This window comes from Lithobates pipiens, unplaced genomic scaffold, assembly GCF_037356315.1.
Source record: "Lithobates pipiens isolate NorthernLeopardFrog02 unplaced genomic scaffold, aLitPip1_a1.2 Scaffold_8, whole genome shotgun sequence".
In the NCBI taxonomy this organism is placed as follows: Eukaryota; Metazoa; Chordata; class Amphibia; order Anura; family Ranidae; genus Lithobates; species Lithobates pipiens.
In genome coordinates this window covers 6,944,350-6,968,968 of record NW_027507903.1, presented here as the reverse complement: position 1 = coordinate 6,968,968, position 24,619 = coordinate 6,944,350, and the positions used below count along the sequence as shown (strand labels likewise).

The following is a 24,619-nucleotide window of genomic DNA, read 5'->3' as shown; positions in this document are numbered from 1 at the left end:
CCTGCATTGCTAACCATTCAAGGAACCACAACCCCCTACTATAACCTGCAGGCCAGCAACTACATGCCGGAAATGTTTCGTTCTCCACTAGTTGGAGGTCTGTAGGTCGCCTCAGCTTGGAAAACATATTTGCAAGATCAAAAGGAATGCTTAGCGCCAGTGATCTATCGAGATGCCAAGCCTGATAATAATATCATGAAAAACGATCTCGCAATAAACAAAGTGAAATAATATCACATGAAGCAATTTAATAAACGGCAATATAATATCATGTAGAGCAGTGCGTTTGCCGGCTCCCCAGGTATCAATCTCTCGTTCTGCTCGCTATTGATTTAATTCGCTCGCATCCCTCCGTGTTAATTTTTGATATGCTTACAAAACAACCCTTTGATTTTCTGTCACTCGTTAATTACACCGTTCCACCATTAAATAGGAGGCTTTGTGTAAACGAAATTACTAGGTAATCATTGTCGAAGCACGGACGCGCCGCTTGTACCTTTTTATTCCATCCAACACAAAACGCTTCGCCGTCTGCGCTCAAGCCCCCCTCTCCACTTGCAGTCATTAGCTCCTACTAATTCACAGTGTTACTGCCGAAGAGAGGGGGACTTGTAATTGTGGCCATATCAGTACTGTTAATTACCGAAGTAGAACATTGAAATGATGCCAAGGACCATTGTTAGAAGCAAATAAAAAAAAAAAAAAATCACACACGGAAAAAAAAAAAAAAAAAAAAAAGAGTTTGAATGTTATTTTCGCCATCTGGGGAGCCGACGAGGGGGAAAAAAAAAAAAAAAACAGCACGAAAACAGCAGTGACAAAATATCATCGCCGCAGCTCCAGGCCTCGTAGGCCAGATGGAGGAAAAGAGATTGTACAACATCAATTGGAGGAGAAAGGGCCAAGATTCCAGCAGCAGCCGAGCTGTGACAAGTGAAGGAGAGGAGCCGCAGACAAGGCAATGTGTTCTTCTAAGACGGCGCTTAACTCTCCTCCTGCCAGACCCCGCCAAGCATACCGCCGGGGAGGGAAGTACGGTCCTCCGCAACCGCCATTGACGGAAAGAAAAACCCTCTTCTAGCAGACAGCTGAGCAGAACAGGATTGCTGATTTCTCCGGGAATATATTTAGAACGTGATATTCCCCTTAGCCCTTGTACACACGGTCGGACATTCCGACGGAAAATGTCCGATCGGACCATGTTGTCGGATAATCCGACCGTGTGTTGGGGCTCCATCGGACTGTTGCCGTCTGAATATCCAACGGACAAAGTTTTAGAGCTGAGCTGTAAAACTTTCCGACAACATGATCCAATCGGACTTTGTCCGATCATGTGTAGAGAATTCCGATCGGACAAAGTGCCACGCATGCTCAGATCAAAATTACGAGACCAAAGCTATTGGCTACTAGCCTGAACGTAGTCCCATCGTAACGAAATAACATCATCACGTTACGTACGATCGGATTTTCCGACAAGTTTGTCCGACCGTATGTATGGAACACAAGTTTCGGACAAAATCCGACGGATTTTGTTGTCGGAATGTCCGACCGTGTGTACAAGGGCTACACACGGTCGCACATTCCGACAACAAAATCCGTCGGACAAAATCCTGTCCGAAACTGGTGTTGCATACACACGCGGTCGGACAAAGTTGTCGGAAAATCCGATCGTTCGAAAACGTGATGGCGTTATTTAGTTACGACGGGACTACATTCAGGCTAGTAGCCAATAGCTTTGGTCTAGGAATTTGATCTGAGCATGCGTGGCACTTTGTCCGATCGGAATTCTCTACAAACGATCGGACAAAGTCCGATCGGATCATGTTGTCGGAAAATTTTATAGCCCAGCTCTAAAACTTTGTCCGTTGGATATTCCGACGGAAACAGTCCGGTGGAGCCCACACACAGTCGGATTATCCGACAACGCGGTCCGATCAGACATTTTCCATCGGAATGTCCAACCATGTGTACAAGGGCTAAGATCTGCAATGACCATTCGCTCTTCATACTTGCTCCACCTCTATTTACAATCTTCTTGCCTAATTAATTGGCGTATAGTGATATATACAAAAAAAATCCATACGCATCCACTACTTAACCACTTAAGGACCGAGCCTCTTTTTGAGATTTGTTGTTTACAAGTTAAAAACATTATTTTTTTTTTTTTGCTAGAACATATTTTTTTTTTTCTAACACCCATAGAGAATAAAATGGCGGTCGTTGCAATACTTTCTGTCAAACCGTATTTGCGCAGCGGTCTTACAAGCGCACTTATTTTGGAAAAAATACACTTTTTTGAATAAAAAAATAAGACAACAGTAAAGTTAGCCCAATTTTTATATTTTTTTATATTGTGAAAGATAATGTTACGCCGAGTAAATTGATACTCAACATGTCTCGCTTCAAAATTGCGCCCCGCTTGTGGAATGGCGATAAACTTTTACCCTTCAAAATGTCCAATCGGCGACATTTAAAAAAATTCTACAGATTGCATGTTTTGAGTTAGAGTAGGTCTAGGGCTAGAATTATTTCTCTCGCTCTAACGATCGCAGTGATACCTCACATGTGTGGTTTGAACACAATTTTCATATGCGGGAGCTACTCACGTATGCATTTGCTTCTGCGCGCATAAATTGCAGTCTGCTATACCATCCATACAAGTTGCAAATGATGGTGAGTACTACTGTGAGTACTATATATATATATAGATATAGGGATGATGGAAATTTACACGCCAAGCTGCATGAGTCTTTAAATTTCTACCACTTTGCATATTATTTTATATATATATATATTAGGGCTGTTACTGATCAAAAATTTTGTGTTCGATTAATCGATATTTTTTTTAATCGATTAATCGACTAATTTCGATTAATTATAATGCACATACAGATCCAACTACTTTTAGCTGATCTCCTTGCATTGCAACTCTGCATAAGTCAGTGGTAAATGTGGTATACACTATATATAATCACCTGACACTACTTAGTTTTCACAATCCATGACTTAACTTCACAGTTCAATCCCTCCACCTCCGGTCTAACGTATCTCTCTCGCCTTATGGCATGGACCCCTGTGCAAACAGGTGGTCATGCATGCGGGTATCAAAAGGGTTAACACGGACCATAAACTTCTCTTACAATCTCAGGTCGTGGGTAGAAAGAAAAGATCAAAGTGCTCACTGCTTAAGAATAAGATTTAATTTTTGTGTTCAAACACAAACTACTCACATAAAGATGATAAAAACACAGCATGTAAGGCCGACAATCGTGTTAGTTCCGTAGGGCAGCAGCGGGGGGCGCCATGCGTAGCTCCTCCCACGTACACGTTACATTCAAGCAGAAACTTCAACTCCTCCCCACTTCCCTTCGTTAGCAGACAGAGGCACTTGGGGAAGGGGGGAGGAGTCCGGTGACGTCACCGGATCTCCGGCGGAATTCCCTGAAGACCCGGGAAGTCGGCCGAGAGGTGAGTACCGGTCAAAAGAATTTTGATCGATCAAAAAAAAATTGATCGATCAAAAAAATTAACGATTAATCAAGGAATTAATCTTTAATTTTCACAGCCCTAATATATATATATATATATATATATATATATTGCAATTCTGTACTTGCCAAATATGCTGCAGAAATCTCCCCCCACTGAATTCGGCAGCAGCCATTTTAACTGTGGGCAGCTGAAGCTGCTGCCTTATCACTTCCTGGATTTACACAGAGCCACACCTCCAGCTCTGCTGGTCTCATTGGCCCTCTTATGATTCATCCCCCCTCCCTTTCTTCCTTCCTGGCAAACTCTCACTAGAGTGAGTGAGAGAGGGAGCTGTGCATGATGTCATAAGCCTAGACTAAGGACCAGACAAGAAGCGGGAAGTGGGCTGTATAGGGGGTTTACTGGCAGAAAAAAAGTTTTATTATCCAAAGTTAAAACAATAACAAGGGCAGAAGATTTAATAGATGGAAAGTTGAAAAAAATTACTGAAGTTCTGCTTTAAAATGGAACTAAACTGTAGCTGACTAATCCGGAAGTTTGTAATTTTATAACTATTTGCACTTTTGTACAATAAAAACTCTTTTCTGATTTAAAAACTTTTTTTTTGTGATACGGCACGGTGTCACTAACTGACAATTGTGTGGTCATGTGATGCTGTACCCAAATAAAATGTATGTCATTTTTTTTGGTGGTATTTGGTCACCTCCTGCGTTTTTTTTATTCTTTGCACTATAAACAGGCTAAATGTCTCAGTTACATTGGTGGTCAGTGTAAATCTTCTCATTACATTGGGGCTTGGTGTAGAATCCTTTCATTCACATTAGTGGCCAGTGTGAAGGCCCCCTTATATTGGTGGTCAGTGTAAATCCCTCCTTACATTGGTGGTTACTGTGAATGCTACTATTACATTAGTGGTCAGTGTAAACCCCTATTACATTAGTGGTCAGTGTAAATCCCTAATACATTAGTGGTCAGTGTAAATCCCCTTTACATTGGTGGTCAGTGTAAATCCCTCCTTACATTGGTGGTTACTGTGAATGCTCCTATTACATTATTGGTCATTGTAAACCCCTATTACATTAGTGGTCAGTGTAAATCCCTATTACATTAGTGGTCAGTGTAAATCCCTATTACATTGGTGATCAGTGTAAATCCCCTTTACATTGGTGGTTATTGTAAATCTTCCCATTACATTGGGGCTTGATGTACAATCCTTTTATTCGCACTAGTGGCCAGTGTGAAGGTCTCCCTCCTTACATTGGTGGTTATTGTAAATGCTTCTATTACATTGGTGGCCAGTGTTGAAACTCCAGTTTATATTGGTAGTCATTAAAAAAAATCAGCATTGCCACTGATCACACGCTCCCCTCCCCCCAGGAGTTCTAGGATCCCTAGGAGTTTTCTGTCTATTGCTGGGTCCCCTCACCACGCCAGTCCATGGTGTGCAGGCAGGTGGAGAGTGAAATTGCATGGGGGGGGGACGCTGTGACGCTGTACCCAAATAAAATGTATGTCATTTTTTACTTTTTTTTGGTGGTATTTGATCACCTCTCATTATGTTGGGGCTTGGTGTAGAATTCTTTCATTCACACTAGTGGCCAGTGTGAAGGTCCCCTTACATTGGTGGTCAGTGTAAATCCCTCCTTACATTGGTGGTTACTGTGAATGCTCCTCTTACATTAGTGGTCAGTGTAAATCCCTATTACATTAGTGGTCAGTGTAAATCCCTATTACATTAGTGGTCAGTGTAAATCCCTATTACATTAGTGGTCAGTGTAAATCCCCTTTACATTGGTGGTTATTGTAAATCTTCCCATTACATTGGGGCTTGATGTACAATCCTTTTATTCACACTAGTGGCCAGTGTGAAGGTCCCCCTCCTTACATTGGGGGTTACTGTAAATGCTTCTATTACAGTAGTGATCAGTGTAAACCCATAATACATTAGTGGTCAGTGTAAATCCCTATTACATTAGTGGTTAGTGTAAATCCCTATTACATTAGTGGTCAGTGTAAATCCCTATTACATTAGTGGTCAGTGTAAATCTCCTTTACATTGGTGGTTATTGTAAATCTTCCCAGTACATTGGGGCTTGATGTACAATCCTTTTATTCACACTAGTGGCCAGTGTGAATGTCCCCCTCCTTACATTGGTGGTTACTGTAAATGCTTCTATTACAGTAGTGATCAGTGTAAACCCATAATACATTAGTGGTCAGTGTAAATCCCTATTACATTAGTGGTCAGTGTAAATCCCTATTACATTAGTGGTCAGTGTAAATCCCTATTACATTGGTGGTCAGTGTAAATCCCCTTTACATTGGTGGTTATTGTAAATCTTCCCATTACATTGGGGCTTGATGTACAATCCTTTTATTCACACTAGTGGCCAGTGTGAAGGTCCCCCTCCTTACATTGGGGGTTACTGTAAATGCTTCTATTACAGTAGTGATCAGTGTAAACCCATAATACATTAGTGGTCAGTGTAAATCCCTATTACATTAGTGGTTAGTGTAAATCCCTATTACATTAGTGGTCAGTGTAAATCCCTATTACATTAGTGGTCAGTGTAAATCCCTATTACATTGGTGGTCAGTGTAAATCCCCTTTACATTGGTGGTTATTGTAAATCTTCCCATTACATTGGGGCTTGATGTACAATCCTTTTATTCACACTAGTGGCCAGTGTGAAGGTCTCCCTCCTTACATTGGTGGTTACTGTAAATGCTTCTAGTACATTGGTGGTTATTGTAAATGCTTCTATTACATTGGTGTCCAGTGTTGAAACTCCAGTTTATATTGGTAGTCATTAAAAATATCAGCATTGCCACTCCCCTCCCCCCAGGAGTTCTAGGATCTCTAGGAGTTTTCTGTCTATTGCTGGGTCCCCTCACCTCCCCAGTCCATGGTGTGCAGGCAGGTAGAGAGTGAAATTGCATGTGGGGGGGGGGGGGGGGGCAATAAAATGTTTGCCCAGGGTCCAATCAATATTAAAGATGGCCCTGGCTATAAACAAAAGAAGACCAAAATGTTGAAAAAAAAACAATATTTTTTACTTTCTGCTATAAAACATATCCAGTAAAGGAAATTGAAAAAAAAATCAAATTTCTTCATAAATTTAGGCCAATCTCTATTCTGCTACATGTTTTTGTTAAAAGGGTGTATATTGATTGGTTTACGCAAACGTTATAGCGTCTACAAACCATGGGATATATTTATGGAATTTTTTATTTTTTTTTATATATTAGTAATGGCGATGATCAGTGACTGAGGATTGGTTCACACCTATGCATTTTTTTTTATTTTTTTTTTGCGTTTTCAGTTTTGCAGAAACACACTACAGTCCATTTAACATGCTTTCCTATGTTTCGCGTTCACATCAATGCATTTTATGCAAAGACTTCTATGCATCAAAATCGTGTATTGAAAAACGCAAAATGCACCTGGAATATGCAAACTGCAACCTGCATAGGTGTGAACCAGGCCCAATAGTGGGACTGCGATATTTCGGCGGACAATTGGACACTAACTGACACTTTTGACACTTTGTGGGGGACCAGTGACACCAATACAGTGATCGGTGCTAACAAATATGCACTGTCACTGTACTAATGACACTGGCTGGGAAGGGGTTAAACATCTAGGGCAGGGATGTCAAACTGGAGGCCCTCCAGCTGTTGAAAAATTACAAGTCCCATCATGCCTCTGGTTTTGGGAGTCGTGCTTGTAACTATCAGCCATGCAGTGCATCATGGGACTTGTAGTTCTGCAACAGCTGGAGGGCCGCCAGTTTGACACCTGTGTTCTAGGGCAATCAAAGCGTTAACTGTGTGCTTAGCCAGTGTTTGTGTTTACTATGTGTGCTGCTTTTACTAGGAGAAGAGATGGGTTTGAGTCCCTGCTTTGCAGGAACACAGGAATCCATCCCTTTCCCCCTGTCAGAACAGAACTCTGCCTTGTTTACATTGGCAGAACCCCGTTCTGAGTCTCTGACCGATGATCGGCGGGTGCCAGCGGACATCGAGTGCCCGGTACCCGCAGATCAGCTTCTGCAGGTGGAAGTGCAGGATCACGTATATAGGCACATCTCATAAAATTAGAATATTATCAAAAAGTTAATTTATTTCAGTCATTTAATTCAAAAAGTGAACCTCATATTTTTTTTATATATATATATATATATATTTCAAGCATTTCTTTCTTTTAATATTGATGATTACGGCTTACAGCGAGTGACACCCCAAAATTCTGTATCTCAGAAAATTAGAATATTACATAAGACCAATAAATAAAAAAATAAGATTTCTGATGCAGAAATGTTGGCTTAGTGAAAAGTCTGCCCATGTACAGTATAGAGCTGCACAATTAATCGTCAAGAATCGTAATCGTGATCTTGATTAAAGTGTTTCACAATTCTTTCTATACAAAGAATTCTCTCTGCTCTTCTGAAGCCCTCAAAAGAAAGGAAGAGAAAAACTGGGCAGTCTTCCAAGAATCCCAGCATTCTTTATCAGTTGAACTTAAAGTGGAGGTCCACCCTAAAGTGGACCTTCCGCTCATCGGAACCCTCCCCCCCTCCAGCGCCACAATTGGCACCTTTCAGGGGGGAGGGGGGTGCAGGTACAGGTATCTGCACCGACTTCCGGGATAGCTCTCTGCGGAAAGGGGCGTAGATTACGCCCCTTTCCGAAAGTCCCCCGCTGCCTGCTGGGAAACACACAGATCCCAGAGCCAGCGGGGTCCATCCTTATTGCGCAGCGCGACTCGCGCATGCGCAGTAGGGAACTAGGAAATGAAGCCAAAAGGCTCCACTTCCTGATTCCCATACCCAAGATGGCGGCGGCAGCACCCGAGAGACGATCGAGAGATCGGCTTCGGGTGCCGACATCGCGGGCACGCTGGACAGGTAAGTGTCACTATTTTAAAAGTCAGCAGCTGCAGTATTTGTAGCTGCTGGCTTTTAAAAAAAAAAAAAAAAAACGCGGACTCCCGGCGGACTCCCGCTTTAAGTATAAACATTGTAACAATTTGTCAATTTGTCAATTGTGTGTATGTGAAAAAAAACGTTAACTACTTAACCACTTCAGCCCCGGAAGATTTTACCCCCTTCCTTACCAGAGCACTTTTTGCGATTGGGCACTGCGTCTCTTTAACTGACAATTGCGCGGTCGTGCCGCCTTGCACCCAAACAAAATTGACGTCCTTTTTTTCCCACAAATAGAGCTTTCTTTTGGTGGTATTTGATCGCCTCTGCGGTTTTTATTTTTTGCGCTATAAACAAAAAAAGAGCGACAATTTTGAAAAAAAACACAATATTCTTTATTTTTTGCTATAATAAATATCCAATTTTTTAAAAGAAAAAAGGATTTTTTTTCCTCAGTTTAGGCCGATACATATTCTTCTACATATTTTTGATTTAAAAAAAAAATCACAATTAGCGATTATTGATTGGTTTGTACAAAAGTTATAGCATCTACAAAATAGGGGATAGATTTATGGCATTTTTTTTGTATTTTTTTTTACTAGTAATAGCGGCGATCTGCGTTTTTTTTTTTTTCGTGACTGCAACATTATGGCAGACACGTCGGACACTTTTGATACATTTTTGGGACCATTCACATTTACACAGCGATCGGTGCTATAAATTTGCACTGATTGCTGTGTAAATGTGACTGGCAGGGAAGGGGTTAACACCAGGGGGCGCTGCAGGGGTTAATATGTTCCCTATGGGAGTGATTCTAACTGTGGGGGGAGGGGATTCACAAGGGGAGGAGACCGATCGGTGTTCCTCTGTACTGGGAACACATCATCGGTCTCCTCTCCTCTGACAGGACATACACAGGTCCTGCTGTGTTCCCGGGCAATCGCGGGTGCCTGGCGGACATCACGACTGCCGGGCACACGCACCGGGTTCCCGAGCGATGTGCCGAGACGGCCGGGAATCAGAGAACATCATATGACGCCCACCCAGGATGGGAGATCCCATCTGTGGGCGTCATATGTCTATAGGCCGGGGCTGAGGTGGTTAAACACTAAACATTTTTCTGACATTTGTTGGTTTCAAGTTAAAATCTTTTTCTTTTTTTTTTTTTTGCTAGAAAATTACTTAGAACCCCCAAACATATACATATATATATATATATATATATATACATATACATATATATATATATATATATATATATATACACATATATATATATACACATATATATATATACACATATATATATACACATATATATATATACACATATATATATATATATATATATATATATATATATATATATATATATATATATATATATATATATAATATTATTATTATTATTATTATTATATAGATTTTTTTTTTTTTTTAGTAGACACCCTAGAGAATAAAATGGTGGTTGTTGCAATATTTTATGTCACACGGTATTTTCGCAGCGATCTTTCAAATGCAATTTAAAGAAAAAAAATTACTTTAAGGAATTTTTAAAAAATAAGGCCCAATGCCACCAATGATGGGGCACAATTCCTCCCAATGACACCAATGATAGAGCCCAATGTCACCAATGATGGGGCATAGTTCCTCCCAATGACACCAACAATGATGCCCAAATGACACCAGAGATGGGGCACAGTTCCTTCCAATTTCACCAATGATGGGGCCAAATGACACCAAGGATGGGGCACAATTCCTCCCAATGACACCAACGAAGGAGTGCAGTTCTTCTCATTGACACCAAAGATGGGGCATTGTGGGGCGGCACAGTGGTGTAGTGGTTAGCACTCACCTAGCAGTAAGAAGGATCCCTGGTTCGAAACCCAACCACGACACTACCTGCCTGGAGTTTGCATGTTCTCCCTGTGCCTGCGTGGGTTTCCTCCGGGTACTCCGGTTTCCTCCCACAATCCAAAGACATGCAGGTAAGTTAATTGGCTTCTGTCCAAAAATTGGCCCTAGTATATGAATGGGGACCTTGCTTTGTGGGCTCCCTGAGGGTAGGGACTGATGTGAGTGTGCAATGTACAGGGATAGGGACAATTGTAGACACTCACTTAGGTTGAACTGGATGGACTGGTGTCTTTATTCAACCTTACTAACTATGTAACTATGTTTAACTCCAACTGATGCTGAGACATTTTCTACTCCCGATGGCCACGGTCCGGCCCCCCCCCTAAAACCTGAAGGACAGTAAACTGGCCCTTTGCTTAGAAAGTTTGGAGACCCCTGGTCAAGAGGAAGATGAGAGACACCAGACCCAACAATGCAGAGGATCTGAAGGCCGCTATCAAAGCAACCTGGGCTTCCATAACCCCTCAGCAGTGGCACAGGCTGATCTCCTCCATGCCACGCCGCATTGATGCCGTAATTCATGCAAAAGGAGCCCCGACCAAGTACTGAGTACATACTATACTGTACATGGGCAGACTTCCCACTAAGCCAAAATCCTTATTTTTTATTCGTTTTTTTTTTTTTTGAGATACAGACTTTTGGGGTGTCGCTCGCTGTAAGCCGTAATCATCAAAATTAAAAGAAAAAAAATGCTTGAAATATATCACTCTGTGTAACGCATCTATATAAAATATATGAGTTTCACTTTTTGAATAGAATTACTGAAATAAATTAACTTTTGAACAATATTTTAACTTTATGAGATGCCCCTGTAATACGCGATCCAGCGCACAGCTTCTATAGGGCGCTCAGCAAGTGGTACGGTAAATATGGCTCCAGAAGTGTTAACACTATCACTGGGCATTTAGATGACGTGGTGTCATGTCTGGGTTGACCATACATGAAGGTCACTTAGGGGCCATTCCAATTCAGAAATTGGCCTCTTAGCACACTGTAAAGTATCTCTAATTATACCTTCAGTCACCGTTGAAATAAAGTGCCTAGTTACTGTCACACTAACCCCCCCCCCCCCCCCCCCTGTATAAATGGTTGTTTGTGTGATGCAAATGAACCATGGTATAGAGACAAGAACGGTAATACTAAACTGCACTTACTGTACATTATTCAGAGCCACTTAGTAGTCAAGGAACATATTACAGAAGCGCACTGAGCACGCTCTGTGCTGCAAATGATTGCATTTTGCCCAGAAGATCTCAACTTCATGTAGAAGAGTTTATCATGTTTCTCTTTCTCATTACATCAATATGCTAAATGTTCTGTTTCAAATGCCACTTTATGCATTGACTTACCTCCTTAGACCCAGTCTGCCCCGATAGTAGGGTCACCTGCTGAGTTGGCACCATCCACAGGCAGTTTAACTCTTCAATATGACACAGAAGTTGAATCGAATCCAATTTTACTGAAGTGCATAGGATATTTTTCCAGTCTTTTGAAGTGTAAGCCCTTGTACACACGGTCAGAGATTTACGACGGAATGTGTCCTATCGGACCGTTTTGTCAGATAATCTGACTATGTGTGTGGTCTGCATTGGACTGTTTCCGTCTGAGTATCCGACGGACCAAGTTTTCCAACTTGTCCGTAAAATTTTCCGACAAAATGCTCCGATCGGACATACTCCGATCATGTGTAGCCTACTCCGACGGACAAAGTGCCACGCATGCTCAGATCAAATTCCTAGACCAAAGCTATTGGCTACTAGCCTGAACGTAGTCCCGTCGTAACGAAATAACGTCACCACATTATGTACAATCGGATTTTCCGACAACTTTGTCCGACCACGTGTATGCAACAGTTTCGGACAAAATCCGTCGGACAAAATCCAACGGATTTGGTTGTCAGAATGTGCGACCGTGTGTACAAGGGCTAAAAAGACAATGGGGATTATTTACTAAAGGCAAATCCACTTTGTGCAAAGTGCACTTGAAATTGCACTGAAAGTGCACATGGAAGTGCAGTCTCTGTAGATCCGAGGGGGACATGCAAGGAAAAATAAACAAACAGCATTTTGGCTTGAACATGATTGGATGATAAGATCAGCAGAGCTTCCCCTCATTTCAGATCTACCGCTTACAGCGACTGCACTTCCAACTGCACTTTCAGTGCAATCCAAGTGCACTTTTCACTTGTAGTTTGCACTTGTACTGAAAAGTGGATTTTCCTTTCATAAATAACCCCCAAAGAGGTTGATTTACGAAGTCTAGGTTCACACCAGTGGCGGCCTGTCCATTAGGGGCACCCAGGCCCCACCCCCTCTCTCCACTCCACCCCCCTATATGCAATGGATAGATTCATGCATAGCATGAATCTATCCCAGCTGCCGTGGGCAGCCCCCTGTTCATGCATCCGGCCCCTTTCAGGGCATCGGGCGCATGAATTACAGTGACAGGGTTATTTTTTGAAGCACCGGATTAGAGCCAGTTGTGCTAGTGACACTCCACCGGCTGCCCCCACCAGAAAAAAAAACCCACCAGCCACCTCTGGTTCACACTAGAGCACGGAGCGGCTCACAGTAGGGCTATGGTGCATCTCCATCCACCGTTTCAGGTCCGATTTCAGCCCGAATTTGTGTCTGAATTCAAACAGGAAACGGACCAAAACACGCACACGACTCCTGTGGAATTTGCACCGGAGATGTGTGAACCGGCTCCATAGAGAGCCAGTCACAATCTCCTGCTATGCGAATTGGATGTGGAGAAATCCTCATGCAATTTGCAATAGTGTGAACCCAGCCTAAAACTGGAGAGTCCAAAATCTGGTGCAGCTGTGCATGTGTCAGAAACCATGAATCAGACCGAGACAGAAGTTCAATTAAATCACACTTGTTTATTAATAAAAAATAAAAAGGTAAATAGAGTAAGCGTAGTCAAAGCATAGCCAGAGTCCAGTAACCGGATCGAGTAGTCAGCCAGTCCAGTGTTCAATAACCAGATCGGGTTAAACAGAACCGCAGGAGATGGTTTCTTGTGATATGACCAAGGCAAAGGCAGAGATGAAGTGAGCTGGACAGCTTTAAGTAGGCAGGTCAGACAAGCAGGATCAGGGACAGCTGGGTGACTGTGGAGAGAAATGAGAGATGGAAATTAGCCGAGCAGCCAGCCCAGAGAAAGAAGGGCTAAGCCAGCCCTGACAGTGCCCCCTCCTCAATGACCCCTTTCCCTCGGAGGGCCACCAGGCTTGAGGGGAAAACATCTATGGAACTCGCGGAGGAGGACAGGGGCATGTACTTCCGAGGATGAAACCCAGGAGCGTTCCTCCTGACCGTGCCCCTTCCAATGCACCAGGTACTGTATGCGCCCACGGAACCTACGGGAGTCAACAATGGATTGTACCTCATACTCCTCATGGTTCTCAACCTGAATAGGGTGAGGACGTGGCACTGAGGTGGTAAATCGGTTGCAGACCAATAGTTTCAATAAGGAGACATGAAACACATTAGAGATGCTCATACTAGGAGGACGTTCCAACGCGTAAGCCACTGGGTTAATCCTGCGAAGGATACGGAAAGGCCCATTAAACCGAGATGTAAACTTCAGTGAGGGAACACGAAGTCAGAGGTTGCGAGATGACAGCCAGACCCTGTCCCCAACCTGGTAGGAAGGTGCAGGCAGGCATCTGCGGTCAGAATGGATCATGATTAGCATGACGCAAAGCCTCCTGGACTTGTACCCAAGTGGAACGAAGACCACGGAGATGCTCCTCTAACGCAGGAATACTCTGCGGAACAAAGGAGTCAGGCAACATGGAAGGTTAGAAACCATAATTCGCCATAAATGGAGACAATCAGGAGGCAGAATTCAAGGCACTGTTGTGAGCAAACTCTGCCCAAGGTAATAGGTCTGACCAGTTGTTATGGTGGTCAGAAATATAGCAACGTAGGAATTGCTCCAAGGACATATTGGCTCGCTCTGCGGCCCCATTAGACTGCAGGTGATACGCAGAAGAGAAAGCAAGCTGGATTCCCAACTGTGCACAAAAGGCTCGCCAGAACCAGGAGACAAACTGACTGCCCCTGTCCGAGACAATCACCTTGGGCAGCCCATGTAAGTGAAAAATCTCTTGAGCAAAAATGGAAGCCAGTTCCTTAGAAGTGGGCAACTTCTTAAGTGGAATACAATGACACATCTTTGAGAACCGGTCAACCACCATAAGGATAACAGTGTTGCCTTGGGAGTTGGGCAATTCCACAATGAAATCCATAGACAGGTGGGTCCAAGGCCTCTCTCCATTGGGTATGGGTTGAGGGGGCCCACTGGAAGGTGTCGTGGAGTCTTACTCTGAGCACACATGCAACAGGCAGCTACAAAGGCAGTTACATCAGCCCGTAGACTAGGCCACCAGAACTGTTGGGAAATGGCCCAAATGAGTTGATTCTTCCCAGGATGGCCAGCTGCCTTGGGAGAATGGTAAGTCTGGGGCACGGCAGTACGGAGCCTCTCTGGGACAAAGCAGCGGTCACAAAGTTTCTCAGGAGGAGCATGGACCTGAGCAGCAAGAATTTTGGCACCCAAAAGAGAAGTAAGACTGGTGCGAACCGTAGCCAAGATATGATCAGGAGGAATCACAGGAACCGGTACCGTCTCCGACTTGGAAGTGGAGGAAAATTGTTGTGACAAGGCATCAGCCCTTACATTCTTAGTACCGGGTAAGAATGAGACAATGTAATTAAAACTCGACAAGAAAAGAGCCCATTGCGCCCTTCTGAGAGAGAGGCGCTTGGCCTCAGACAAGAATGTAAGATTCTTATGGTCAGTAAGAATAAGAACCGGCACAGCGGTACCTTCAAGTAGATGTGGGGCGGCACAGTGGTATAGTGGTTAGCACTCTCACCTAGCAGTAAAAAGGGTCACTGGTTCGAATCCCAACCATGACACTACCTGCCTGGAGTTTGCTTGTTCTCCCTGTGCCTGCGTGGGTTTCCTCTGGGTACTCCGGTTTCCTCCCACAATCCAAAGACATGCAGGTAGGTTAATTGGCTTCTGTACAAAATTGTATCTAGTATATGAATGGGGACCTTGGATTGTGGGCTCCTTGAGGGTAGGGACCGATGTGAGTGTGCGATGTACAGGGATAGGGACAATTGTAGACACTCACTGAGGTTGAACTGGATGGACGGGGTGTCTTTATTCAACCTTACTAACTATGTAACTATCTCTCCATTCTTTCAGGGCTAAAATGATCACCAACAGCTCTCTGTCACCAATCTCATAATTGCACTCAGCAGGTGACAATTTCTTGGAAAAGTAGCCACACAGATTCATAGCACTCTCAGAGTTAGGACGTTGAGACAGAAGGGCGCCATCTCCAGTCTCAGAAGCATCAACTTCTAGGATAAAAGGCAACGTAGGATCAGGATGTGCAAACACAAGAGCAGAAACAAAGGCAGCCTTGAGAGTCTCAAAGGCCTTAATGGACTCCGGAGACCAACTCTGTGAGTTACCGTCCTTTCTGGTCATATCAGTCAGGGGCTTGACCAGAGACGAGAAGTTACGAATAAACTTCCAATAGTAGTTGGCAAAGCCCAGGAAATGCTGCAGAGGACGTAAACCTATGGGTCAAGGCCACTGTAGGACTGCCGAAAGTTTCTTTGGGTCTATCGAAAAACCAGCAGTGGAAATGACATAGCCCAGGAATATAACCTGTTCATGATGGAACTCGCACTTCTCCAGTTTTCAGTAGAGATTGTTCTCTCTTAGTTTCTGAAGCGACCTGTGTGGTGGCTTTCCAGGGACTTGGAAAATATGAAGATATCATCAAGATAAACCACCACACATAACTGCAACAAATCTCGGAGGACATCATTAATTCCTGGAAAACTGCCGGGGCGTTACAAAGGCCAAAAGGCATTACCAAGTACTCATAATTGCCTGTTCTGGTATTAAACGCAGTTTTTCACTCTTCCACTTTCCATGATTGTATGCCCCTCTCAAGTCAAGCTTAGTGAAAACCGCTGCTCCCTTGTGGCATTCAAATAACTCTGTAATCAACGGAATCGGGTAGGCATTCTTAATCTTGACACGATTGAGACCCCTATAACCACTCTTCTTCTTCACAAAGAAGAAACCGGCACCAGCAGGAGACGAGGATTTGCGGATGAAACCTCGAAAAAAAGTGCATTGGCAACATACTCCTCCTTGGCCTTATCCTCCAAGACTGACAAAGGGTAAACCCGGCCACGAGGGGGTATGGCACCAGGCTGAAGGTCAATTGTGCAATCATAAGACCGGTATGGAGGCAAACTACAGGCTTGACTTTTGTCAAAGACATCGCTGAAATCGCGGTACTCCTCCGGCAGAGAGGGGAGTGAAGAGGTGCACAAGACCTTGGATACCTTCAGGAAGCATGTCTCACTGCATTGTGGTGACCAGGAGAGAACCTCAGCACAGAGCCAATCAAAAGAGGGGTTGTGCCTCTGTAACCAAGGATAACCAATATCCAGCGGAAACCTGGGTGAGGAAATAACTTGGAATTGGATTATATCATGGTGAAGAGCCCCTACGGCCATGGACAATGGAACCGTCTCATGAGTCACATGGGCAGGCTGTAAAGGTCTCCCGTAAAGAGCCTCAATGGCAAGTGGAGTGTCACGCAGCTGCAGTGGAATCGAGTGCTGCGAAACAAATGCAGCATCAATGAACAGGCCTGCAGCCCCAGAGTCGATTAGAGCCCGTATCTCGATGGACGACTCAGCCCAAGAAAAGATGACCGAAACCAGGGGCTTATCCTTCTGGATAACTGGGGACGAAACAACGCCACCTAAGGTCTGTCCATGACAGGACCCCAAGGTTCGGGCGTTCCTTGGATGGGTAGGACAAGACTTCAAAAAGTGACCTGCCGGGCCACAATAAGACCCCTTTCACACCACACCACCCATAGAGTGGCCGGTAAAACGCCGCTATTTTAGCAATATTTTACCGGTGGATTTGCGGCGCATTTCGGCCACTAGCGGGGCGCTTTTACTCCCGCTAGCGGCCGAAAAAGGGTTAAAACCACCGGCAATACGCCGCAGTAGCGGCGTTTTGCCGGCGGTATTACAGCGCTGCCCCATTGATTTCAATGGGGAGCAGCGGTGGAGGAGCGGAAAACACACCGCTCCTTCACTGCTCCAAAGAAGCTGCTAGCAGGACTTTTCCCTGACGTCCTGCCAGCGCACCGCTGTAGTGTGAAAGCCCTCGGGCTTTCACGCTACAAACAATGGTGCAGCTTTTTTAGGGTGGATTGCAGGCGCTATTTTTAACGCTATAGCGCCTGCAAAACGCCCTGGTGTGAAAGGGGTCTAAAGGCACAAACTTCCTCCTCCTAAAGGCTCTCTCATTTGCAGAGAGACGCGCGAAGCCCAAGTACATGGGTTTATCTTCACTGACCGACTCGGAACCAGGATGCATGGGAGGTGAGGGAGGCATGGGTGAGACTGCAAAGCTCGGAGGCAAGCGTACAGGAGGTTTCCGCAAGCGCTCTTTCAAAGAAGATCTTTCTCTGAGTCTGGAGTCAATGAGGATGGCAAACGAGATCAAGCTCCACAGCTCAGTGGGTATATCTCGGGCTGCTATCTCATCCTTGATGGAATCCAAGAGACCATGAGAAAAAGCAGCCATGAGGGCCTCATTGTTTCACACAACCTCTGCTGCCAGATTACGCAATTCAATGGCGTAGTCGGCAACAGTTATCGTACTCTGATGGACATGAGGCACTTGGCAGCAGAAGCGGAGTGTGCGGGAACGTCAAATACCCTTTTAAAGGAGGCCACAAACTCAGGGTAACTTAAGACAACAGGTTTTTGCGTCTCCCATAGAGGGTTAGCCCAGGCCAAGGCTCTCTCAGAAAGCAAAGATATCACAAAACCTACTTTGCTTCTGTCCGTGGGAAATGCCTGGGGCAGCATCTCAAAGTAAATCTCAACCTGATTGAGAAACCCTCTGCATTGAACTGGATCGCCCCCAAATCACTGGGGAAGTGGAGCGGATCCAGACATACCTCTTATAGAGGTAATACTCGAGCCGGGTGCCTGCACAGAGACTGGCGCAGCAGCAGGGACGGCCTGCGACTTAAGTTGTACCGGAGCAGCCACAGTGGGGGATTCCAGATGAGCCGTGCGACTCAGGAGCGTTTGTAACGCCATGGCAAACTGATCCATGCGGTGATCTTGCTCATCCAATCTGGAAAAAATATTACCAACAAGTGGATTGACTGTATCTTCTGAATTCATGGCCTTTGCCTACTGTCAGAAACCATGAACCAGACCAAGACAGAAGTACAATTAAATCACACTTGTTTATTAATAAAAAGGTAAATAGAGTAAGCGTAGTCAAAGCATAGCCAGAGTCCAGTAACCAGATCGAGTAGTCAGCCAGTCCAGAGTTCATTAACCAGATCGGGTAATCAGCCAGGCCAGAATCTAAGTGGAGCAACAGCAAGCAGGATAAGGAGCCAGAAGGGATGTCAGCAAACCAGTCTTTAAATAGAACCGCAGGAGATGATTTCTAGTGATGTGACCAAGGCGAAGGCAGAGATGAAGTGAGCTGGACAGCTTTAAGTAGGCAGGTCAGACGAGCGGGATCAGGAACAGCTGGGTGACTGTGGAGAGAGATGAGAGCTGGCAATTAGCCGACAGCTGAGCAGCCAGCCCAGAGAATGAAGGGCTAAGCCAGCCTTGACAGCATGGTAGCCAATCAGCTTCTAACTTCAAAGTAGAAAATCGTGCAGTGCTCAGCCTATAAATGTATGGAAATGATTAACCGCTTGCCGACCAACCGCCGCAGTGTTACTGCGGCGGCATGGCTGGGTGAAACGACGTTGCCTTACGCCGCTTCGTCTTTTGGCCTCTAAGGGCACGCAACGTGTGCCCAGAGCCGATGCGGGTGCCTGTCGGGGCGCGATGACCGCTTGCCTCCCGCGATCGCTCGTGCCCGTTCGTGTGTATGCATTTCTGATGCGCAAAAACTCACGCATGCTCAGATTCAACTATGAGACGAAAGCTATTGGCTACTGGCTATTGAAATTCCTTTTTCTAGTCCCATCATATGTGTTGTATGTCACCGCGTTCTTGACGGTCAGAATTTGGTGTGACCGTGTGTATGCAAGACAGCTTGAGCGAAATCCCGTCGGGAAAACCATCAGAGCTTTTTCCGACCAAAAATCCGATCGTGTGTATGCGGCATGAGTGCAGTTAGGTTAGGCAACAACAAGTGCATCCAGAGTGTGCAGGTTCCACCACCGTTATGCACCGCTCTGTGACAGTCCTGATTGGCTGAATGGCTCGTCCTAAATGGGCAATTGCTCACCACACTGAGCCCCAAGGTAATATTATAGTTTAGTCGTTTATTTATCAGTGTAAAAGCATACAGACATAAAATCCACGTAGAACAAACAGTAAACAAAACGGCCGAACATACCAAGATGGCCGCCACTCCGGAAACCCAGATGTGGCAGCGCGACGTCAGCGTGTAGAGCTCCCCCTTTCCGCGCTTCGTGTGCATATAAGTCTTCCGGGGACCGCATCCTTACGTATCGCTTCTGACTTCAGCTTGTTCAATCAACCACTTAAAGTGGTTATAAACCCTTACAAACCACTTTGACCTACAGGTAAGCCTAGATTAAGGCTTACCTGTAGGTCCAAGAAATATCTCCTAAACCTACACGGTTTAGGAGATATTTACCTGAAGACAGGCACCACTGTCTACGGCGCATGCGCCGTAGACAGCGGCACGCAGGCGCACTGGGTAAGCCGCAGATCGCGGCGATATGCCACGAGTGTCGGCTCCCATGCGCGGGAGTGACGTCATCGCTGCTCCGGCGAATCACCGCACCGGAGCAGCGAGACCCACCAAGAAGATGGACACTCGGAACTACAGGGGACAGCGGGGACTTTGCTGGCTCCTGTGTCAGGTAAGTGACACATAATTGACTACTATGCGATGCGATGCGATGCATAGTAGTCCATTATGCTTTACCTTTGCAGGGAATCAAAGAGGAAGTAAACACATCAGGGTTTACTTCCTCTTTAAGGACCGGAAGGATTTGCCCCCTTAATGACCAGACCATTTTTTTGCGATACGGCACTGCATCGCTTTAACTGACAATTGCGCAGTCGTGCGACGCTATACACAAACAAAATCCATGTCCTTTTTCCCCCCCCCACAAATACAGCTTTCTTTTGGTGGTGTTTTATCACTTCTGCGGCTTTTATTTTTTATAAACAAAAAAAGCGACAATCTTGAAAAAAATATATATTTTTTACATTTCGCTGTAATAAATATCGAAAAAATAAATGAATAAATAAAAATTCCAATTTAGGCCAATGTGTATTCTTCTACATATTTTTGGTAAAAAAAAAAAAAAAAAAAAACACAATAATAAACACAACATATGATTGGTTTGCGCAAAAGTTATGGCGTCTACTAACTAGGGGACATATTTATGGCATTTTTATTATTTATTTATTTATTTTTTACTAGTAATGGCGGCGATCTGAGATTTTTAGCAGGACTATGACATTGCGGGGGACAGATCGGACACTTTTGACACTTTTTTTGGGACCAGTGACATTATTACAGTGATCAGAGCTAAAAATACTGATTACTGTATAAATATCACTGGCAAGGAAAGGGGTTAACACTATGGGGGGCGATCAAGGGGTTAAGTGTTCCCTAGGGAGGTGTTTCTAACTGTAGGGGGAGGGGACTGACTGGAGGAGGAGAGAGATCGCTGTTCCTGATCACTAAGAACAGAACATCCCTGTCTATTCCCCTGTTTGAACGGGGATCTATCTGTTTACATTGACAGATCCCTATTCTGGCTCTCTGTGGAGCGATTGCGGGTGGCTGGCGGATATGGTGGCCGCTGGGCACGCGCATCGGCTCTGGTGTCGCAGCGCGTGCGTGCCCCCTATCGCTCTTAAAGCGGACAGCGTACACCTGCGGCGATTCGTGCAGCCGTGCTAACCTGTCACAGTATAATGGTGGTGGCTGGGTGACAAGCGGACTAGAAGCTGATTGGTTTCTATGAACAGCTGGACCAGATTATGCTCTCTCCTGTTTTAGTAAATCAACCCCACTGACTATCCTAAGCCCTGTCTCTGCAAATTACTAACGCTGACTGAGAGAATATGAAAGAAACAGGGAGGAGGTCTATCTAGGACTGAACTAACTAGCACTAAACAGGAGGGAGAAACCTAATCACATAGTAAACAGATTGTAATGGCCCAAAACCTGTTACCCGATTGCCCCCCCCTGGAACTGCCACTGACTGTTTTAGATGTTGTGGAGCAGTAGGTAAACTATCTCATATTTGGTGGGATCGGCCCAGAATCAATCGTTTCTGGACCAGTAGCTATCAATTAATACAGTGTTTTTCAACTCCAGTCCTCAAGGCGCCCCAACAGGTCATGTTTTCAGGCCTTCCATTATTTTGCACAGGTGATTTGATCAGTTTCCCTGCCTTAGAAATTACCACAGCCGTTTCATCTGAGGGAAATCCTGAAAACATGACCTGTTGGGGCTCCTTGAGGACTGGGAGATGAGAAACACTGAATTAATACGTAGTGCATTGGGCCATAGCATCCCTAAAAAAAATCCCTATGAGGCCTTATTCAATAAAAAACCAACCAGGCGTCAATTTAGACAAACCTTGGTTTCAGAGCGTTTTGCAAGACAAGCAAAATATTTTAACGAAATCTTGACTTGATATACAAGTAGCGTCACAACTGAGTATAAAAGAGAAGAGAGGCGCCTCTAAGTGTAGTTAATATGGTTACATTTAACCACTTCTGCCCCGGACGATTTTACCCCCTTCCTTACCAGAGCACTTTTTTGCGATTCGGCACTGCGTCCCTTTAACTGACAATTGCGCGTTCGTGCGACGTTGCGCCCAAACAAAACTGACGTCATTTAATAGTTTTTGGTTTTATAGCAGAAAGTAAAAAATATTGTTTTTTTGTTGTTTTTTTTTTTGTTTATAGCACAAAAAATATAAACCGCAGAGGTGATCAAATACCACCAAAAGAAAAGCTCTATTTGTGGGGGAAAAAGCACAAAAAAATAATTTGGGTACAGCGTGAACTCGCATTGGATTTGCAGGAAAATAATGCAGGGACTTCCCCGCACTGTAATCGGCGTTTTCACCCATGCGATCCATTTCCTGTGCGAATTCACAGTTCCTACTGTGAACCGATCTGGGGGGGGGGGGTGTCATTAACAATGTATTGGCTCCCGCATCGGTTTCGCAGTTGCCCATATTAGCCAATCACGTTTGCTTTCTCTAAACTTCATCTTAACATATTACAAATCTGGTCACAACTGGTAGACTAAGGCCGCGTACACACGAGCGGACTGTATGGCCTACTTAGTCCGTCATACAATCCGACGGACAGTCCGTCATACTTTCGAATGAACGGACTTGACCACACACGGATGCACAAACAGTCCGTCGAAAGCTTGCGCGATGACGTGTACAGCACGTACGACGGGACTAGAAATAGGAAGTCGAATACACAGCAATGCAACCTTCCGCCGTGTAAATCCTTTCTGGGCATGCGCCATTCTTAGTCCGTCGAACTAGCATACTCACGAGCGGATTGTCCGCTGAAACCAAAGTATGACGGACAGAATTACGGAAATTCCGAAATACTTAGTACGCCAGACTGCACGCTGAAAAAGTCCGCTGAAGCCCACACACGAGCGGACTGTCCGCTGAAATGTGTTTACTGTGTTGGGCAGCACAGTGGTGTAGTGGTTAGCACTCTCACCTAGCAGTAAGAAGGGTCACTGGTTCAAATCCCAACCACGACACTACCTGCTTGGAGTTTGCATGTTCTCCCTGTGCCTGCGTGGGTTTCCTCCGGGTACTCCGGTTTCCTCCCACAATCCAAAGACATGCAGGTAGGTTAATTGGCTTCTGTCTAAAATTGTCCCTAGTATATGAATGGGGACCTTGCATTGTGGGCTCCTTGAGGGTAGGGACGTGAGTGTGCAATGTACAGGGATAGGGACAATTGTAGACACTCACTCAGGTTGAACTGGATGGACTGGTGTCTTTATTCAACCTAACAAACTATGAAACTAAGTAGGCCATACAGTCCGCCCGTGTGTATGCAGCCTTACGTGTTATTGTATTCTACTCCTCCCCCCCCCCCCCTCCATTTCCCCCCAAGTATTGCTAAAATAGAAATTGTTTCTTAGCTCTTCTCACAATCGGTCTCCCTCTCGCTCCAGGAAATCGCCTTAAAGAGGATCACCGAGGAACTTCCACAGGTTCTGGAACGTTACGCACAGCCAGTCAACAGAGGGCGCTACCCAACATGGGGCAGATTTCTAAAGACTCTAATAAGCAATGGTAAGTATAGACAACTTCAACAATGACTTCTGGGGATGGGCCTGAATTTGGGGTTCTCCAGAACAAAGGGGCTGCTTGACAAAAAATTTGGTATTTTTTGACTGACAATAGTTATAGTTATGTAGACTGGCCATGGTTTTTTTATTGATTTACTACCAGTAGGTTTAAAGTTTTTTTTTTAAATGTCAATAGTTCGGAGAATGAGGACTACCTTCCTAAATCTCCAGTCCAGGGCAAATGATGCCTGTAGCATTGGCTTCCTGAAATCCATCTGCCCTTAGCTCAGGCATGAAGCCAGGAGGGCTTGCTTAGCGTAGAAAGCCCCTCCTCCCATGAAGACTCCTGGGATGTAGGACATCATCTTGGCCTGAGCCAGAAACCAGAAAGTAACTGAAGAAATGTGAAATAAAATGTTTTTTTAAAACAAGTAAATATAATATACGGAAATTCTTATCTATTTAGTAAAGCTGGCAGTATAAGAATTGAAAATCGTTTGTTGGTATTCATAAAATGAAGTTCTGTTTAAAAGCTGGATGTGATTTCTAGGTGGAGTCATTGAAGCCTACCCTCCAGCTAAGAGTATTACCTGCCTCACTGTAGACCTCCTGATCAACCCCGGGGGAGAAATCCAGATGGTGTCCTGTGGGGATCAGATACACGGTAGCAGTCCCCTGGAATGTATAGGGAGTTCGGTTCCTCAGTGCTCGGTACACCCCAGCGTGCTGTCATCGATCTGCAACCACATCGGAGAAGCCTGCAAAATCCGTGGTGTGCTTGGATATGTGTCTGTGGAATTCATAACATTTATAGACCCTCAAAGTCTTAAACAGGAGGTAAGATTTCTTCAATATTTTTATTAGGAATAACCAATCACCCTACCCTGCTCATATAACCCATG

At 44.7% G+C, this 24,619-nt stretch overlaps 1 protein-coding gene across 1 annotated transcript in view; it reads left to right on the top strand.

Moving 5' to 3' along the window:
* IQCH (IQ motif containing H) overlaps positions 1–24,619 on the top strand; it is a 284,802-nt gene that overhangs the window by 216,628 nt on the left and 43,555 nt on the right. Inside the window, exons 15-16 of the mRNA XM_077469103.1 lie at positions 23,601–23,721; positions 24,268–24,554. Of these exons, the coding sequence (XP_077325229.1) occupies positions 23,601–23,721; positions 24,268–24,554 (408 nt within the window). The remainder of the gene's footprint in view (positions 1–23,600; positions 23,722–24,267; positions 24,555–24,619) is intronic.